This window comes from Falco biarmicus, chromosome 10 (genome assembly GCF_023638135.1).
Source record: "Falco biarmicus isolate bFalBia1 chromosome 10, bFalBia1.pri, whole genome shotgun sequence".
Lineage (NCBI taxonomy): Eukaryota > Metazoa > Chordata > Aves > Falconiformes > Falconidae > Falco > Falco biarmicus.
Genome location: NC_079297.1, coordinates 18,157,210 through 18,172,318, shown reverse-complemented (window position 1 = coordinate 18,172,318; position 15,109 = coordinate 18,157,210). Strand labels below are relative to the sequence as shown.

Genomic DNA, 15,109 nt, shown 5'->3' with positions numbered 1-15,109 from the left:
TAGACAGTGATTTAAGCCACGCTGTCTATTACACCACCTTGACTGGATGGCTTCCAAGTTCTAGCAAATTATTTTGTAACCTCAACCCCAACCTGTTCCTGGCGCACACACAATCTGTAAGAAATCTCTTCCAGCACTGCTCCATTATCATTATACCTTGCAATGGGTAATACTGCTCTCTAGTGAACAGCTATGATATTGCACACCCAGCCTTTAGCATTGCCTTTGAACACCGGTAATAAATTCACAGCTAAGCAAGACCGAGTTCATCCTGCTGCTCCTCTTCCTAGTCTGCCCTTTGAGCCCTGGGAATCCTGCAAAGATTAACGACACCATTAGGACCACAAAGGCCAATATTTTCTCACCATCCCTGTAAAGGAGAACTGCTGAGTGTGTGTGCCAAGGCATATTTTGTGTCCTACTTTCAGTCCAAACCACAAAGCCAAGGATTTCTGACAGCTCTCAGCTGACAGCACGACTCTTCAACTTGATTTGCAAAGGTCAGAGGGCAGTGGACAATGGCACAGAAAGACAAGTGGCCACAGATGCCACAATAATATAAAGCAGTGAGGTCTTGTGTGGAAAAAAACCCCAACAAGCAACCAAAAAAGCCCAATTATCTGGCCGCACCGAGACATGGTTAGGTCCATAATTAACTGTTCACTAGGCAGGAACATGCAGCAGGAGCATGTTATGCTTACAGCACTGATGGCTTTCTGCATATTTCTGAACTGCACAGCTGAGCGATGCAAGCAGGTATGCACACTATTTAAACATGCGATACATTACTGCAGTACAAAATTAATTACTGTACAGGGATGACTGAACCACACAATTCCTAATCACTAGTAAAAGAATAAAACTTTCCAAGATGGGTCATTAACAGAAGAGGAAGGAGGATGAAGAGCAGCAGTACACCAGACAAAATGCCTGTCTTGCATTACCTTGCGGTAACAGAGCAGCATGAACACAAAAGCGACTCCTACCAAACCTGGAGGTGAACACATCTAATTTCCAGTTCAGTATGTTATCCTGAAGGCTGTGGGGCAATCTGGCTACTGGGGAAGGACACCCCATTTTGCTCTTGACCTCATCAACTTTTTCTTCCTGCTCTACCAGCCCAACTTATTTCAACTATAAGCTGTCTCTTCCTGTGGATGCATTTGCTGCCTGCCACAGCAGATGCCCAGTCCGGGTTGAGACCTTAGTATTACCGTAGTATTTCTGCCATACTCACATCCTCATTGCTTCTGCTTTTCACAGTCAATTAGTTCTACAGCCTGGACTTTACTCGCTCACTCTACTTCCCTTGGTTAGGCCTAATCTGTTCCACTTATAACAAGGTCAGATCCCAAAGCACATTTTACAAGAGCAATCTCCTACAGAAGGTCCAAAGTGGCAAACCCAGCTGCCTCAGTAACTGCATCTGCCCACGTGAGTCAAGTCCAGAAGAACACAGTCCCTTTGGACAGGTCACAGAGAACAAGACATTATTTCAGCTGCACCTCAGGGGACTTTGAAGATCACTGTCAACACCTTAAACTGAGATACCAGGGAGAGAGGTTTCTGTCTTGCCCCAGGTACTAACAGCTTTAGGAATGGGAGAAGTCACATATTTTTATGGTCTACGTGCTTATTCTCAGCAAAGTATTATTCCTGAAGCATCGGTCTTCATTGTGAAATAACAAAGAATGAGCTCTCTGGTATACAACAGCTTCTGCTCAAAGCATTCAGGGTGCAGGAAAACCCAAGATGCAGTGGAAGAGAGGCACGCTTCTTGCCCCACCCAGACAAGAGCCCAACCAAGACCCTGGGCACAAACTTGGGTACTGAGCATGCTTTGGCTCTTCCCCTTCAGAGGGCTCCAAGGCAGCCTCTTAATACAGGATTTTCCAGGTAAGGTAGCAGATTAGTCCAGTCTTGAAGGCAGGATTGAATCCATCCTCCCCTGGGAGGAGGCATGTCTGCACATGTGGGTCCAGAAAGACAAGAGCTCTATAGCTGAGAAGCAAAGCTCGGTTCCAGCATCAAGCTGAGGCAGGTCATGGGGCCATCACCAGCACAAATGTACCAAGTTTTCTGTGTGGGTTTATATAACTGTGCCCGTATGCATAAGCCCCAACTCACCAACTCTGAAAGGCAAAGCATCCCACTGAATCCCACTCAAGAGAGGTTCCCATTCCAGACTGCACCCTGGTACAGCCCTATTTAGAGTCAGGGACAAAAGACCAACAAAAATAGGCTATAAATCTTCTCTGCACTGGCCTTACCAGCAGGTTCCAAGTTAAAGCAGACTGCTAGCTACCCAAGAGCCCCTCCGCCTACTCAGCTAATGGAACTGTATAGGTTTCAGCCATGGTCTTCCCTGGCCCTTCCAGGAACTTCAGTTCTCCACATGCTAGACCAGAACTCTGCTTTCGTAATACTCAGCTTTCCAGTATTCCCCTTCTCACTGCAAAGGCCTTTGCACGCTATATTCCAAACTCTCCACCTTCCTGAGGCGAAATGAGCTTGTGAAGCAATGACATATTCCAGAAAGAACACATTTTCCATCAGAGGCTGCAAAGGAAAAGTCAGGTAGGCCTACAGCCTTACAGTTTTAAGTGAATAGTGCAAAATTGGAGATTCACAAGCTTTTCAAGCTAAGGATCACCTTCACCTAGATCACTGAAGGGGTTGCTGAAAAATCTCAGAAGGCACAATGGCTCCACAGCCCCTGGAAGCCAGCAAACCAAGCTGATTCACTCCAGCTGACACCCCCAGCAACTGTAAAGGTGAAGCTAAGGAGCAAGATCTCACCAAAGTACTAATAATTGATAGTCACCTGTGGGTGGGTAAGGGGTTTACATCAGATCTGAAAGAAATGAAACCCAAGGGGCTTGCCTAAAAAGCAGGTGAATACACACACAGCACAGCCATCTCTTCTTTCCACTGTCACCCTCCAAGAGTCTCATCTCCCTGTCCTACCAGGAACAGCCCTTCTTTTTACCTTGTTTATTGTTCTTTGTGCTTTTTACATAGCTTTTTCTAGCCTGATGAGTGCAATCAGTGCAGTATATTTTAAATAATCTCTCACCTGTCTGGAAGTCAAAATTAGATCTTGAAAATTATTTTATTTCACCACATTATCAAACTGGAACAAACACAAACAAAAAATGACTACAGATTCTTAGAAAAGAGCTCTCTAGGAAACATTTAACACCGCACGCAATTCCACCCACTCTTTTTTGAGCAATCAGATAAACACGGCAACAGGAAAGCACAAGTAGAATGGAAATTGCCACCAGAGCACAAGGAAGGTCGCCTACTAGGTCACTTCTGTGGCATTCACTGTGTATGAGCGGCCAAAGGCAGTAGCATGTTCGTGAACTGCAGTGGCAAATACAAGACTGGCTGTACTGGTGGGAACAGGGGAAGGTGTATCAGAGCTGGCTTACAGCTACTGAGGCATGTTCACAAAGCAGTGCAGCTGCCCAGGTACAAACACCAGCTCCAACCAGCTCCTTGTTAGTACTCAGGGCATACACAACAGGGTTAGATGTCAGGTTTGATTTCATTCTGCAGTTCACAATTTGTGGTCTTTCAGATTCTGGTAAATGAGCCACAGCTGGTCCCCAGGCTGACATGACCTCCACAGTATTCTTCAGCTGACAATGCATGCACCATGGTCCACAGAAAATTGAGGAATATACTGTTACATAACCAAACCCATTTGGATACCTCTGCTGAAAATGTACACATGCAGAAGAGTGGATGTTTATCAAACCACTGGATCTGGAAGAACTACTTTCCTGAACAGAATGGCCAGTGGCTTATAATACAAGATTTATCTTAAGACAATACAGCATTAACAAGGAATCCCACTTAAGCTCACTGCCAGCAAATCTTCCCCCTTTTCACAGGTGTACAATATAGCAGGATTGAACTTCCTGCTGACATCTTCCATGCTTTCTGTTCCTGGAAGCATCAGAACAGCCCCTCTTGCAGGACTTCACAGCTCCATTTCCAGTCGCAGCCTGAACCCAGACAGCAGAAGTGTGAACACAGTAAGATGTAACACATGAGAATCAGCTCGAGCAGAACTGGGAGAGGTTTCAGACTGCTATTTTAATTCAGTTAAATAACCCTCCTTTGCACAGGCTTATCAATGTAAGTCCAGCACATTTTCCTTACTCAGCTACCAAAGCCAAGCACAAAGAAATCTAGAAGTCAAAAAGTAACAAGTTTTTGATTTTTTTCTTCTGCAAGGAAAAAATACTGGGAGATCACGGAGTATTACCACATTCAAAGCTATATTATTTTAACTAAGGTGAAAACCCATGCTGACTTCATACAAAAGTCTCTTTGGATCTTTAAAGAGGTTAAAACTTCATGCTGCCTTAGTGTAACTCAGCAAGGTCCCAAACAAGCTAAATCAAACAGCCTTTGAAGAATAAACAAGTTACTTGGTCTAACCAAGAGCTTGGCTGCATGGAGAGCTGGCCCCAAAGATGGCTGAAGGACCATGCACAAATGAACAACTGAAAAAGCACCCTTCTTCATCCTGAGGGGGGAAAATAATCCAACCATCCCAGACTGAAACAGCAGGAAACCCAGGCTAAACCTAGATCACTTTATTTTTAGGGCTGCATCATGAGATTGTGTATAAAGCTGTCCAAGAAAATCCTGTTCCAGTGCTTGTAGGGGCAATCACAAGTTGGTGCAACTCTGAATAGTTAAACTATAATGTTTGCAGAATGATATTTTCAGACAACCTGTGTCAGTGCTTTCCCAGACATACATGTAAGTAATACCATGTATACTTATATTTGAATGCATCAGGGAGAAGCACAACACATACACATTCATTCTCCATGCAAAGGTGGGTGAGTTCAGCTTCTTCAGACCATGAAAACCAGAGGCAAAGATGCACACTCAGATTATGTGGCCATTAATAATCAGTCCTATTGCTTGAAAAGTGGTGGTTATTTTGAAAATACAGCCCTCAACTGTGTTCAGATACTCTGTGTGTGGGTGTGTGTACATGCACATTTCCTCCTTGCAAAATGAACAATGAAGTGCTGATTTCTGACTCGCAACGCCTGCAGACTGTGTTTAGAGTCACAGCCACAGACAGCACAGGTGCACACCCAAAGAGGAGCTCTTTTTTTCCATTAAAAAAACCACATCATTCCCCCTCTTGAAGTCCTGCACTTAGCAAAACAACTTTCCTCTCCACAAACTTCAGTGTGAAACCTCTCAGAGCACCAGGAACCCCTGGGACTAGAGCTTAACATTCAAACAAATGGCAGTCTCTTGTTTCAGTGGATGCCAGGGCACTGATAAGCCACCCTTGTCAGCCTTTTCTTGGTTTCAGAAGCATGTTATGGAAACAACTAACCAAAGACAATTCATGTTATCTGGGAGACTTCCCTGCCTCCAGAATGCTGACTGAGATCTGCCTCTGCTCAGCAGTACACCTAACCACAAATTACCAGAGCTTCTGAAATGTTGTGAACACCCCTGCTATACAGCTAGCCAGGTGGCTCTCCCCACTCCAGAGTCCAAACCATTGCCTACATATGGGAGTTTCTAAACATTAAAACCAAAACAATAAATCTTTTTCAGACATACTTTTCACTCTCAAGAGTTTTCCCACCACAAGGGAACACTCACTGTGCAAGGCTCCCCTGCAAGCAGGACATACTCTTTACACTGTGCAGATGATTCACAGGATAATAAAATGGCTCAAATGGGCCTCACCAAATTGACAATGCAAGGTTGAAGCTGCTGATGCATTGCTACCCTGAGCCAGCAGAGGCCTTCTGCCCAAGGCCTCTATCCTGAGCAAAACCAGACCTCTTGCTGTTGTATCTCAAATTCAGCATCACTTACTATCTTTCCCACCCACCCTATAACCCCTGCAGATCACTTTCCAAGTCAGCGCAAGACAGTGGGTTGTGCATGCTTCACTTACCACAGCTAAATCAGAAGCTGATGGAATTAAAAGAACATCCCCAACCACCCCCCATCTGTTATTGGATTAACAAGAGAGACAGCACCTTCCCACATAAAACAGAGGAGATTTCAAAGTGTAAGAGGAAAATGCCAAAGAACAGAATCTGATTCCCTGCAGGCTCCACATGGGAGACTGGAACAACAGTGTTAAATGAGGCGTATTTCCTTTAGAAGAGCAGAGCATGAGAGATTGTTCCCTGTCAATAACAGAGACATCCTCTATGACAGAGGACTCAAGCCTAGCAAAGTATTTGCTCAAGGACTTCAGCCAAGAGATTAATTTAAACACACCTATGCCATCCTTTAAACATTAGGAGTCGGGTAGAAAGTCCTCACCCATCTCTCCCCTCCCCAGCTCACAAATGTGACCAAGGAGATAGTATAAAATTTAAAAACCAACACACAGCCAATAAAAAAAGTTACAGTTCTTTATGAAGTCTGTAATTTGCCTGTAGAAGTCACACTGCTGGAGACCTACATGAGGAACAAAAAGCAGGGCCAGAGTTCAGGGAAGGGACTGTACAGCATCACAGTAGTAGTGAATTACGATTTTTAGAGTTACACAAACTAACCTGATTGGAGTATCAAACCATACACCTCGTGGAATAAACTGATTTGGTAGAGTGTCATATCAGATTGCCTCCTAACAGCAGGGCACAGGAAGGAAATGCAGAGTAGCTGCTTTTGCTGAATCAAAAGCAGGGGGGCAACGGGACTGTGGGAAGTGTCCAGCCCATCCATTGTCCCAGGGCAGGATCAGCAGTGACATTTATCAGTTCTGACAGACATTAGTCCAGAGAGCTTCAGGGGGCCTCGATCACCTCCCAGGCCATCCAGTTCTGTGCAAGGTCTGCACAGAGGTAATATCTTAGGCTAAGAATCTTCCCTTAATTAAGTCTTCACTGTCCTGAAGCACTAGATGCTATCCACTGACTCTGAACACAGGAAATCAATAATACAAGTTCATTTAGCTACATCCTTCAGGGGCCTTTGGAAAGCAAACACTCCCCATTGCAACAGGTAGCAGCAGAGTTCAAGCAATGGCATTCAGTCAGGCAGGTGGAACACCAGATCTTCAATCTGTCTCAACACTTGGGCTTTCAACTAAACACAGGTGTAAGGCAGTAAGTAGCAGGCTCATAATTAAACAAGCATTCTACTGGATGCTCAGACCAGAAGTCAAAAATTAGATAAGCTTATAAACAAAAGGACCCTGAGGAGTACAATGCTTGGACTGCCGTGAGAGAAAAGCTAGATGTTCAAGGGCTATACAGCTCTCCATTGTTGGCAGGTCCAGTCTCAGGGTGCACCATGTGTCCTTGACTCCACTTTGTTTCAGGTGAGCAATCTCTTCAGTGTTCTTTCAGGGAAAAAAAAAAATCTGAGAAAGGACTAATTTGCAAGCTTTGTTTAGTGCCTGACACATTCACTGGCTTTACAGGACCTCTGAGCTCTGCATCCCAGAGCTCCATTTCTGCACCACAGGAGCCTGCTCAACGCACAGCTTGGTATTTCTGCTAAAACCCAGAGGACAAAGAATATACCATTATTGCAGCTTTGGCTTCCTGGCTCTCATTTGCCTTTATGGGTGGTTGTTAGCAAGAAACTTAAGTTTAGGAACAGAAGGCACACGCCTCCTGGCAGCTGCCTGCACTTGAACAAAAGGACCTGGAGAGAAATTCACCCCCATTTATTTGTTAACAGTAAAAAGAAAAGCGTACACCTGACTTGGGCAAAAGCCAACAAGACTCAGTATTTAATGAACGTAAGTCATTCAAAGCTGAGACAGCAGAGGGCTTGGCATAGAGAACAGAGCCTGAATTTCTTTAACAATACCATAGAACTGTTGTCTTCTAAGAAGGGAAAGTCCACACTTACCAGAAGGCATACTACTGCAGCCTTAATAAGCAATAAGTGCAATACAGACATGAAGATGCTAGGCTGAAGGTAGAATGTCTCTAGAACTACATGGTTCAGTTTTAAGACAACTACATATCTGTAGTCCTGAGTTGCAGAGCAGAGGGGAGCAAGACAGGTGGGAGGGCAGGAATAGGCATAACTCATGTTGGATTATCTATTGCTACATTCTCTAGCTGGAGCAGGTTTTGTTGTTCCTTGAGTCTACATTCAAGTTATACAAGGTGTAATGGGATCTCAACCACACCACATTTTCTGCCTTTGCTGGGCCTGTTTCTACAACTTCCCTGCACATCCTTAGTCAATGCAGTCTGCCAAGGCCTCCACTGATGGAAAAGGAGTGCTATTAACTGTGGGATTTATAACAAAGTTTTGTTGAACAGAGGGAAAATAAAGCAGCACCAGCAGAAGAGCAGCAGTCATTTGCACAGAGATTAAGGAGGATAGGTTTACTTCCCAGGAGAGGGGAACCAATTCGGGGGACACAGGACTAAAATACAGAGCTATAACTGCTTTTTATTATACCCACCACCTCACGGTTACCTTCTGTGCCTGTTTCCTGTATCACTCTGCTCTTTTCAATACCCTTTCTCAAACTCAACATAATATACATTGAATACCTAACACCACCAGAGCTCCAACAGTTGTCTATCAACCTCTAGACACTACAACAGGGTAGAGTTAAGCCATAAAGGAGAACATAGCATCTCCAAGGAAAGACCTGAAATGCTGGAAGAAAGACTAGACAAACATCAGGCAAAAACCTCATTCAGCCCCAGGGGAACTGCCTGTGTATGTCAATCCTCTCCCTCAAAATCCCAGAACTGGAATTAAGGAAAAGCATAGGGAAAAGACTTGTGGGTAGTAGTAATTCATCATCCTTTCACCAGAGACAATGATTAATTGCATCAGTGGCAACACCAGAGATACCAGACAGCATAAAGGTTTGGAACAAACCCATTTCTGCCCAGGTGATTTGAGGAAGAGCTGTGAGCAGACAGCAGCCCAGTGAGGCTCTGCCCATCTTTGCAGCATTCAATGGCAGGAAATCAAAGGCCAGCAAGAACGTGAACACAGACCAGCAGCTCAAAGGATGAATTAAAAAATAAGCTGAAAATCTAACAAATTATGCTAGACAAAAAAGGTTCAAACTCCATCTTAAAATACTCTTGTAGCACAAACCAAAAAGTCTCTGACCTCAAAATAAATAGCTGTGACGTACATAAAACAGAGGAAAGGTGTGCTGAACTCCTAATAAAGTTACAGAGTTTTTCTTTGAAATGCAAAAATGGAGCAGCAGACAGCTGCTGAATGAAACGGGAGAATCAAGGGGAGAAGGGGTTGGAGGAAACCCATCAAGAGAAAACAGCCTGAAAAATTAGTAGAAAATTAATTTTGTAGGAATCTATACATTCACATGTACCACTTAAACTAATTTTTCAGGCTGTTGGAAAGAAAGAATCTACAAAACAACAAAGAAGGTGCATTTTATGACTCAGTAAAGTTTTGTCAGTAGGATTACATCAGCTCATGCTACTCACACATATGGAATTTGATTTCAACAAGAACACAGCCAGGTGTAATTAGTCAGGGCAAGAGGTAAGGGGGCCAGCTCATGCTACTCAGGTGTCTGGAATTTGACTTCAACAAGAAGAACACAGCCAGGTGTAATAAGTCAGGCCAAGAGAGATGAGGGGCCCCATAGAAAAGTCATAATACCTATTCACAAATGTTTCCTAGAGATAGTGGATTACAGCAAAATTACATGAAAAGTAAGTATCTCAGGAGAACAGAGCATGTTATTAGCTGTAGTTGAGAATCACAGAATCATTTGAGTTGGAGGAGACCTTCAAAAATCATCTAGCCCCATCCCCCTGGCATAGGCACTAAGCCCCCTCTGCCCTGAACAGGCAGCAAAACCACCACTACCCTTGTCAGCGCTGGTGAGGCAGCCACAGTGGAATCCACACACTCTGGTATTTACACTGCATAGCCATGATTTGTATTACTATAGATGAGATTTGTGCTGAGGCCAAAGTGGCAGAGGATCTCCTGGCAGCATGTTGTTACAGCCTTTAGCCCTTCCCTCTAGTCAAGAGGAAGGTGTGAATGAACAGAACATTCCCTACCTGCACAGCTGCTCCCTCCCAAAAAACTTATTCCCCCAAACTCCTTTGCCCTTGTAAGAAGAGCAGGAAGAATTAAGGTGCCCCTCACTGAAGGGCTTCCTAGCCCCCTTCCAAAGGCTCCCTTTGCTGCTGGACACGGGGAGCTCCCTGCCATGCCTAGCTGAGGGTCAGCATGCACAGATCCATCATTGCAGTGCTACTCCTCCACATGCATACAGCATCCCTGGAGCTTTTGGTCAACACAAGCCACTTTTTTTCCAAGAATTACAGTTACTTTTAAGTTACACCATTTTATTCCCTACCTTCTGCCACAGTAAGTCTTCCTCAGAGCTGCAAGCTCTATGCTACTTCCTGCAAAAACTAAGGTTTTCCCTTTCTCTCCCAATCCTCCACATTTTTCCTGCTATTGAGTGTAAAAATAAAATGCTACCTTTAACTCAAAACTCACTCACTTCCTCCGATGCTTTTCTGGGTGACAGTCATTTCTCCAGCTGCTGTTAGCCTCTTTCAGGACTGCAACTCCTCCTTTACAAGAGCTTTTCTGCTGTGACACACCTGACCAGCCCAAGATTTAATGGGAGGAGAAAATTATTGAAGAAGGAGCAACTAAATCATTCTAAACAACAAAAATTTTGCACCATACAGAAAAAAATTAAAAAGGCTAATCCATGCCCTAGAACAGTGTTTTAGCTGTCTCCTGACCAGTATAATGCTTTGTGGGGGGACTAACATGGGGAGTAAGGTCAACCCGTAGCCTAGAGGCAGCTTTAGATTGTACCTATTATGTATTAATCTATTATATCAGTAGGTTTGGGACTAGCACAATGGGAGGGGGATTAACCAAGCCTTCGTCCCCAGAGGCTGCTGCTCAGCCAGGACGCCCTCCCAGCTACACTGAAGGCGCAGGACCCCAGGTACCTGCAGGCGGGAGTCACCGAGTGACCCTCAGTGGAAGGGCGGGAGGCTCCCGACCCCCTCCCACGCTAGGCCGCTGCCAGGAGCCCTCCTGGCGCTCACCCCCCCGCGCTCACAGAACCCCAAAGGCAAGCCCCAACTGCGGCTTGCCTCAGGGGGAGCGCCGGGGGCGAGCCCGCCGCCCACAGCCCACGTACCTACCGGGGGGGACGGCTAGGCCCACCGGGGACGGCCCAGGCCGCCGCCTCAGAGGCGCTCGGGGGGGAAGGGGGGGGCGGGCGCGCGCCCCCTCAGCTAGCCGCACGCGCTCCGCAAGGCCGGCGGGCCGGGTGTCGGCCCTTTAAAGGCGATCGGCACCGCCCCCGCGGGGCGGGGCTGCCCCTGGAGGCCCCGCCCCAGCCCCGCCCGCGGCCGGCGGAGCCGCCGGAGCAGCGCGGGCCGCGGGCAGCGGCACGAGCGGCGGCCCCGCGAGCGGGGAGCGGCATGTCCTGAGCCGGCGGCGGCGGCGGCGCGGAGCCGGGGCCCACCACGGAGGGGTCGGTGGAGCAGCGGGCCAAGGGCCGGGCCCCCATGAAGGAGAAGGAGGCAGGGGCGGAGCGGGGCAAGCCCGCCACTTACACCGGGGACAAGAAGGCGCGCATGGCGGCCAAGACCAACAAGAAGTGGGTGCGCCTGGCCACCGTGCTGGCCTACGTCCTCTCCGTCTCGCTGGCCGCCATCGTCCTCGCCGTCTACTACAGCCTCATCTGGCAGCCGGTGCGCGGCGGCTCCTCCGGCCCCGGCCCCGCCGCCGGCACCTCGCAGCCCCGCACCGCGCCGCCGTCGGGCCCCGCGGCCGGCCAGCCGCCCGCCGCGCCCACGCAGGAGGCCCCGCCGCCGCCGCCGCGGACGGGCCCGGGCCCCGGCTCCGACGCCGGCGTCGCCCAGACGGGCCGCCCGGCCGCCTCCCCGCTGCCGCCCGGGCCCGAGGCGGGGGCCGCCGCGCTGCGCCGGGTGCGTGGCAGCCCCTGAAGCGGCCGGCGGCGTCCCCCGCCCATCTCCGCCCCACGGGGGCCCGGCGGGCGGCGGCTGCGAGACCCCCGGCGCGGCCGAGCGGCGGAGGGCTGGGGCTAACACACCGCCGGGCCGCGGGGCCGGGCCGCGGGGCTTGGACTGGGAAGAACTGCGGCATCTTTCTCCCCCCATTTTTCCTCAAAAGGGAATTTTGTGGCTTCGCTCCTTCCCTCGCCAGGGCTAGCTTCTCCTCTCGAACCCGCCGTAATCCTGCGCTATTTATGCCCGTCTGTTACCTAGAAAAGGATCTCGGTGTCCAAAATTCCTCACTATTTACAGGATCAGCTGGGAACTGTACGAATTTCGGGGCTGTAATCCATTGTTTAAAAACCGGTTTTGTTTAACAACGAGCATAAACTTATTTAAAAACATGTGAAAGGTAAATTGACTTGTTTACTATATTAAAATATTTTCCCAGTATGAAAGTCTCTGTAATACAGTATGTTCTCTTTGGTGGTGGGAGGATGGGTTGGGAGGGACGTTGAACGGGAAGGGCTTTCTGGGCAGCAGAAATGATTTGTCTGCTGCAATGGGCAACTGTGGCATGTAACATTGATTTATTTGTCATTGGTCTCCTCAGGTGAGGCTGGAGAAACCTCCATACGCGCCTGACTCCCACTAACCGTGGGCATCAGCTAAAGCAGTGGTGATGAAAGCTTGATCTTTCGTGGCAGAAGCAGGCGGAGGTCTCGCGGCGGCATGCGGCACAGTGTGCTGCGAGGTGCTTCGTGGCTTGTGTGCCCCTGCTCTTGCCTGCATGGGATGGCAGAGCTTACAGAGCGTCATGGCACCTCAGTGGCACCCTGGAGCCAGTGCCATCAGGAGGTAGGTCTGTGCCAGCTCGTGGTGTGCCCTGGGCAGGCTCACCTCCTAGCTTGAGCTTTTCATGCCCCATAGTCGTCATAGTCTTCAGAAGCGTTCTGCGGGGCCCTCTTGATGAGCAGTGCAAAAAACCCGGCCTTTAATGGCTGTGGGATGTGGACTATCAGCTGGGAAACTGTAAGACTTGTGTCATTCTGAGCAGCTGCTTTTCAGATTGATGGTTTTGGTTGAATGCTTTAACTGTGCGGCTGCCAGGCTATCGCGCGTCCCTGTGAAATGATCCCAGGCGTTCAGTTTTCCTCTGCTGAGGGATAAAAATGTGTACTAATGTGGTGTATGTATTTCAGTTGTGCAAATCACAAAGGCGCTGTAAAATATGGCACTTGATTTTTTTAAAGTTTGGGGTGCATGGGGTGTGTGAATAGCTGTTTCATACCTGGATCCGTATGCTTTGGACTGGCAGCTGTGTGTTAAGCCTGTGTCATTATCTGTGCATTTCTTTTGCAGCATCTGTTAAAGGTAGAAAACAAAAGCAGGGGATTCCAGAAAGAAATCAGGCAAAAGGAGGGAGTGGTTTGGGTGGGATCCTCCATCCTCCTTTTCAATTTTCTGGAGAGCATGCAGGAAAGTCTGTATGTTGTCACTGTGCTAGAAAAGAAAGCTAGTTGTTGGGAAGGAAAAAAACCTCACGCTTAGCCATTTGAGCCAAAAGCATGCATGTGATCATTGCCACCTTTCTGCAGGGCAGGTAGAAGAGCTGGTGAAGGTGCTGAAAGCCTGAAGCAGGCAGCTGCCCTGCCACCCTGTCACCTCCTGGGCTAAACTCTTCCTATTTATCCACTGCAGTGGCAGGGCTGACGGTATCCTGGCAGCAGCACCGGGTCGCAGCTTTGGCCAGACGGTTGGCTGCGGTTAGCCCTGTGTGTGTCTGTGCTGTAGTAGTGGGTGATTTTGTTCCCTTGGCAGTTCTGCCTGCAGCACGTTGATACCTGCCCATGGGGCTGCCACATGCATCCTGGTGATAATGATGCCATTTGCTGTCCTTGGCGTACGCCTCTGGTTGTAGGGGCAAAGGCTTTTCTGTAGCTCTCTCAGGGAGGAATGCGTGAAAGAGGAACAAAGCAGGCTCCTTGTTTGGTGCCAGTTGAGTTTAGTCTGTTTTCTTGGCTCTGCTACTAAATGCAGAGCCAGTTGGGAAGCGTCTCTGGGAGGGAGCTTGTGTTTAACTTTTAAAACCTTTGAAGATAAATAAAAGCTGGGTAGAATTACAGGGATGCTGGGATTTCTCTGGTCTTGGCCTGCAGCTCAGAACTGGTGAATCTCTGGTGGCTTTGAACAGTGCATCCAATGTATGCTGGATGTACATGGACTCTTGGCATTTTTCACTTTAAATACAATTGCTCTCAGAAGACTAATAGAGCATGGCTGTGTAGAGCAGATGGAAGAGGAAGTGAATTGAATTAAATGGGCTGCATGGCCCTCTTCCAACCTGTCATGTAACTGCAGAGAGATGCCTTGTGTTTGGGAGCAGGAACAATTTAAAGCTCTTCACCTGGTTTGTGGTTTTGGTGGTAAAGGATCTTTGGGACAGTGAGAGTGTTCAGATCCGCTTTATCAAAGGGAACAGACCCATTGTGGATGGTTGCCTCCCTTTCTGATGCTAAAAATAGTTGATGAGCCAGTACGAAGATGGTTGTGACTGTCTTCATTCCTGTATGAAAGTGCAGGCTTGGTGAGTTCCCAGACTCTGTTTTTGCATCTTCTCCTCTGGTGACAAATTGAGATTTAAGTGAAACATTCGATTTCTGTACCTGTTACAACTGGCGTTGGAGCAGGCTGTTACTTCACTATTGTTGTATAAGTGTGCAAGGGGAGGGGAAGCTTTGGCTTGTAAAGATGCAGAAGGATCACAGGCTGCTGGCCGAATGGACAGGGAGCTTTTGTGATTTGGGCAGCCACCTTTTCCAAAGCCCTTTTGGACCTAGATTCTTCAGCTAAAATCTCTTCTACATCCTTTCCCTAGCTAGGATTCCTAGTCCTCCGAAGGAAAATGTGTTTCCCTTGAGATATTGTTGCCAGGCTGTGATAAGCCTGTCTCTGTGCTCCTTACTCTCTTGGTGGCAGACTGTCCAAGAAATCAGTGACCAAGAGCACTTTGCAGATACCTCTAGTAACAAAAATGGCTTGTCTGGACTGGTTTCTGGATGTAAGCTAACTTTTAAAAATTCAGGGTACTAGGGATTTCTTGGGAAGTAGGTTGGCTGCAACACACGACA

At 47.8% G+C, this 15,109-nt stretch overlaps 1 protein-coding gene and 1 long non-coding RNA gene across 3 annotated transcripts; one reads left to right on the top strand and one right to left on the bottom strand.

The window, feature by feature from the left end:
* Positions 1-3,115: 3,115 nt before the first annotated feature.
* LOC130155984 (uncharacterized) lies at positions 3,116-11,223 on the bottom strand. Its single transcript, XR_008824278.1, has 3 exons — positions 11,160-11,223; positions 10,496-10,598; positions 3,116-4,016 (listed from the first exon to the last, which is right to left on the bottom strand). It is a non-coding gene; the product is annotated as an uncharacterized LOC130155984 (long non-coding RNA).
* Positions 11,224-11,353: 130 nt separating this feature from the next.
* INAFM2 (InaF motif containing 2) lies at positions 11,354-12,836 on the top strand. 2 transcript variants are annotated; one of them, XR_008824347.1, is made up of 2 exons: positions 11,354-12,390; positions 12,592-12,836. XR_008824347.1 is itself a non-coding variant. In XM_056354469.1 (1 exon), exon 1 carries the CDS (start codon positions 11,529-11,531, stop codon positions 11,967-11,969), a length of 441 nt encoding a protein of 146 aa, XP_056210444.1. In that variant the 5' UTR covers positions 11,354-11,528; the 3' UTR covers positions 11,970-12,436. The 2 variants fall into 2 exon arrangements, 1 of the variants encoding a protein (XP_056210444.1); XM_056354469.1 differs by lacking the exon at positions 12,592-12,836 and having other exon boundaries at positions 11,354-12,436.
* The last annotated feature ends 2,273 nt before the right edge of the window (positions 12,837-15,109 follow it).

What these genes read in the sequence shown, in the direction of transcription:
- INAFM2 (XM_056354469.1), top strand. Translation starts at nt 11,529, where the DNA reads ATGAAGGAGAAGGAGGCAGGGGCGGAGCGGGGCAAGCCCGCCACTTAC.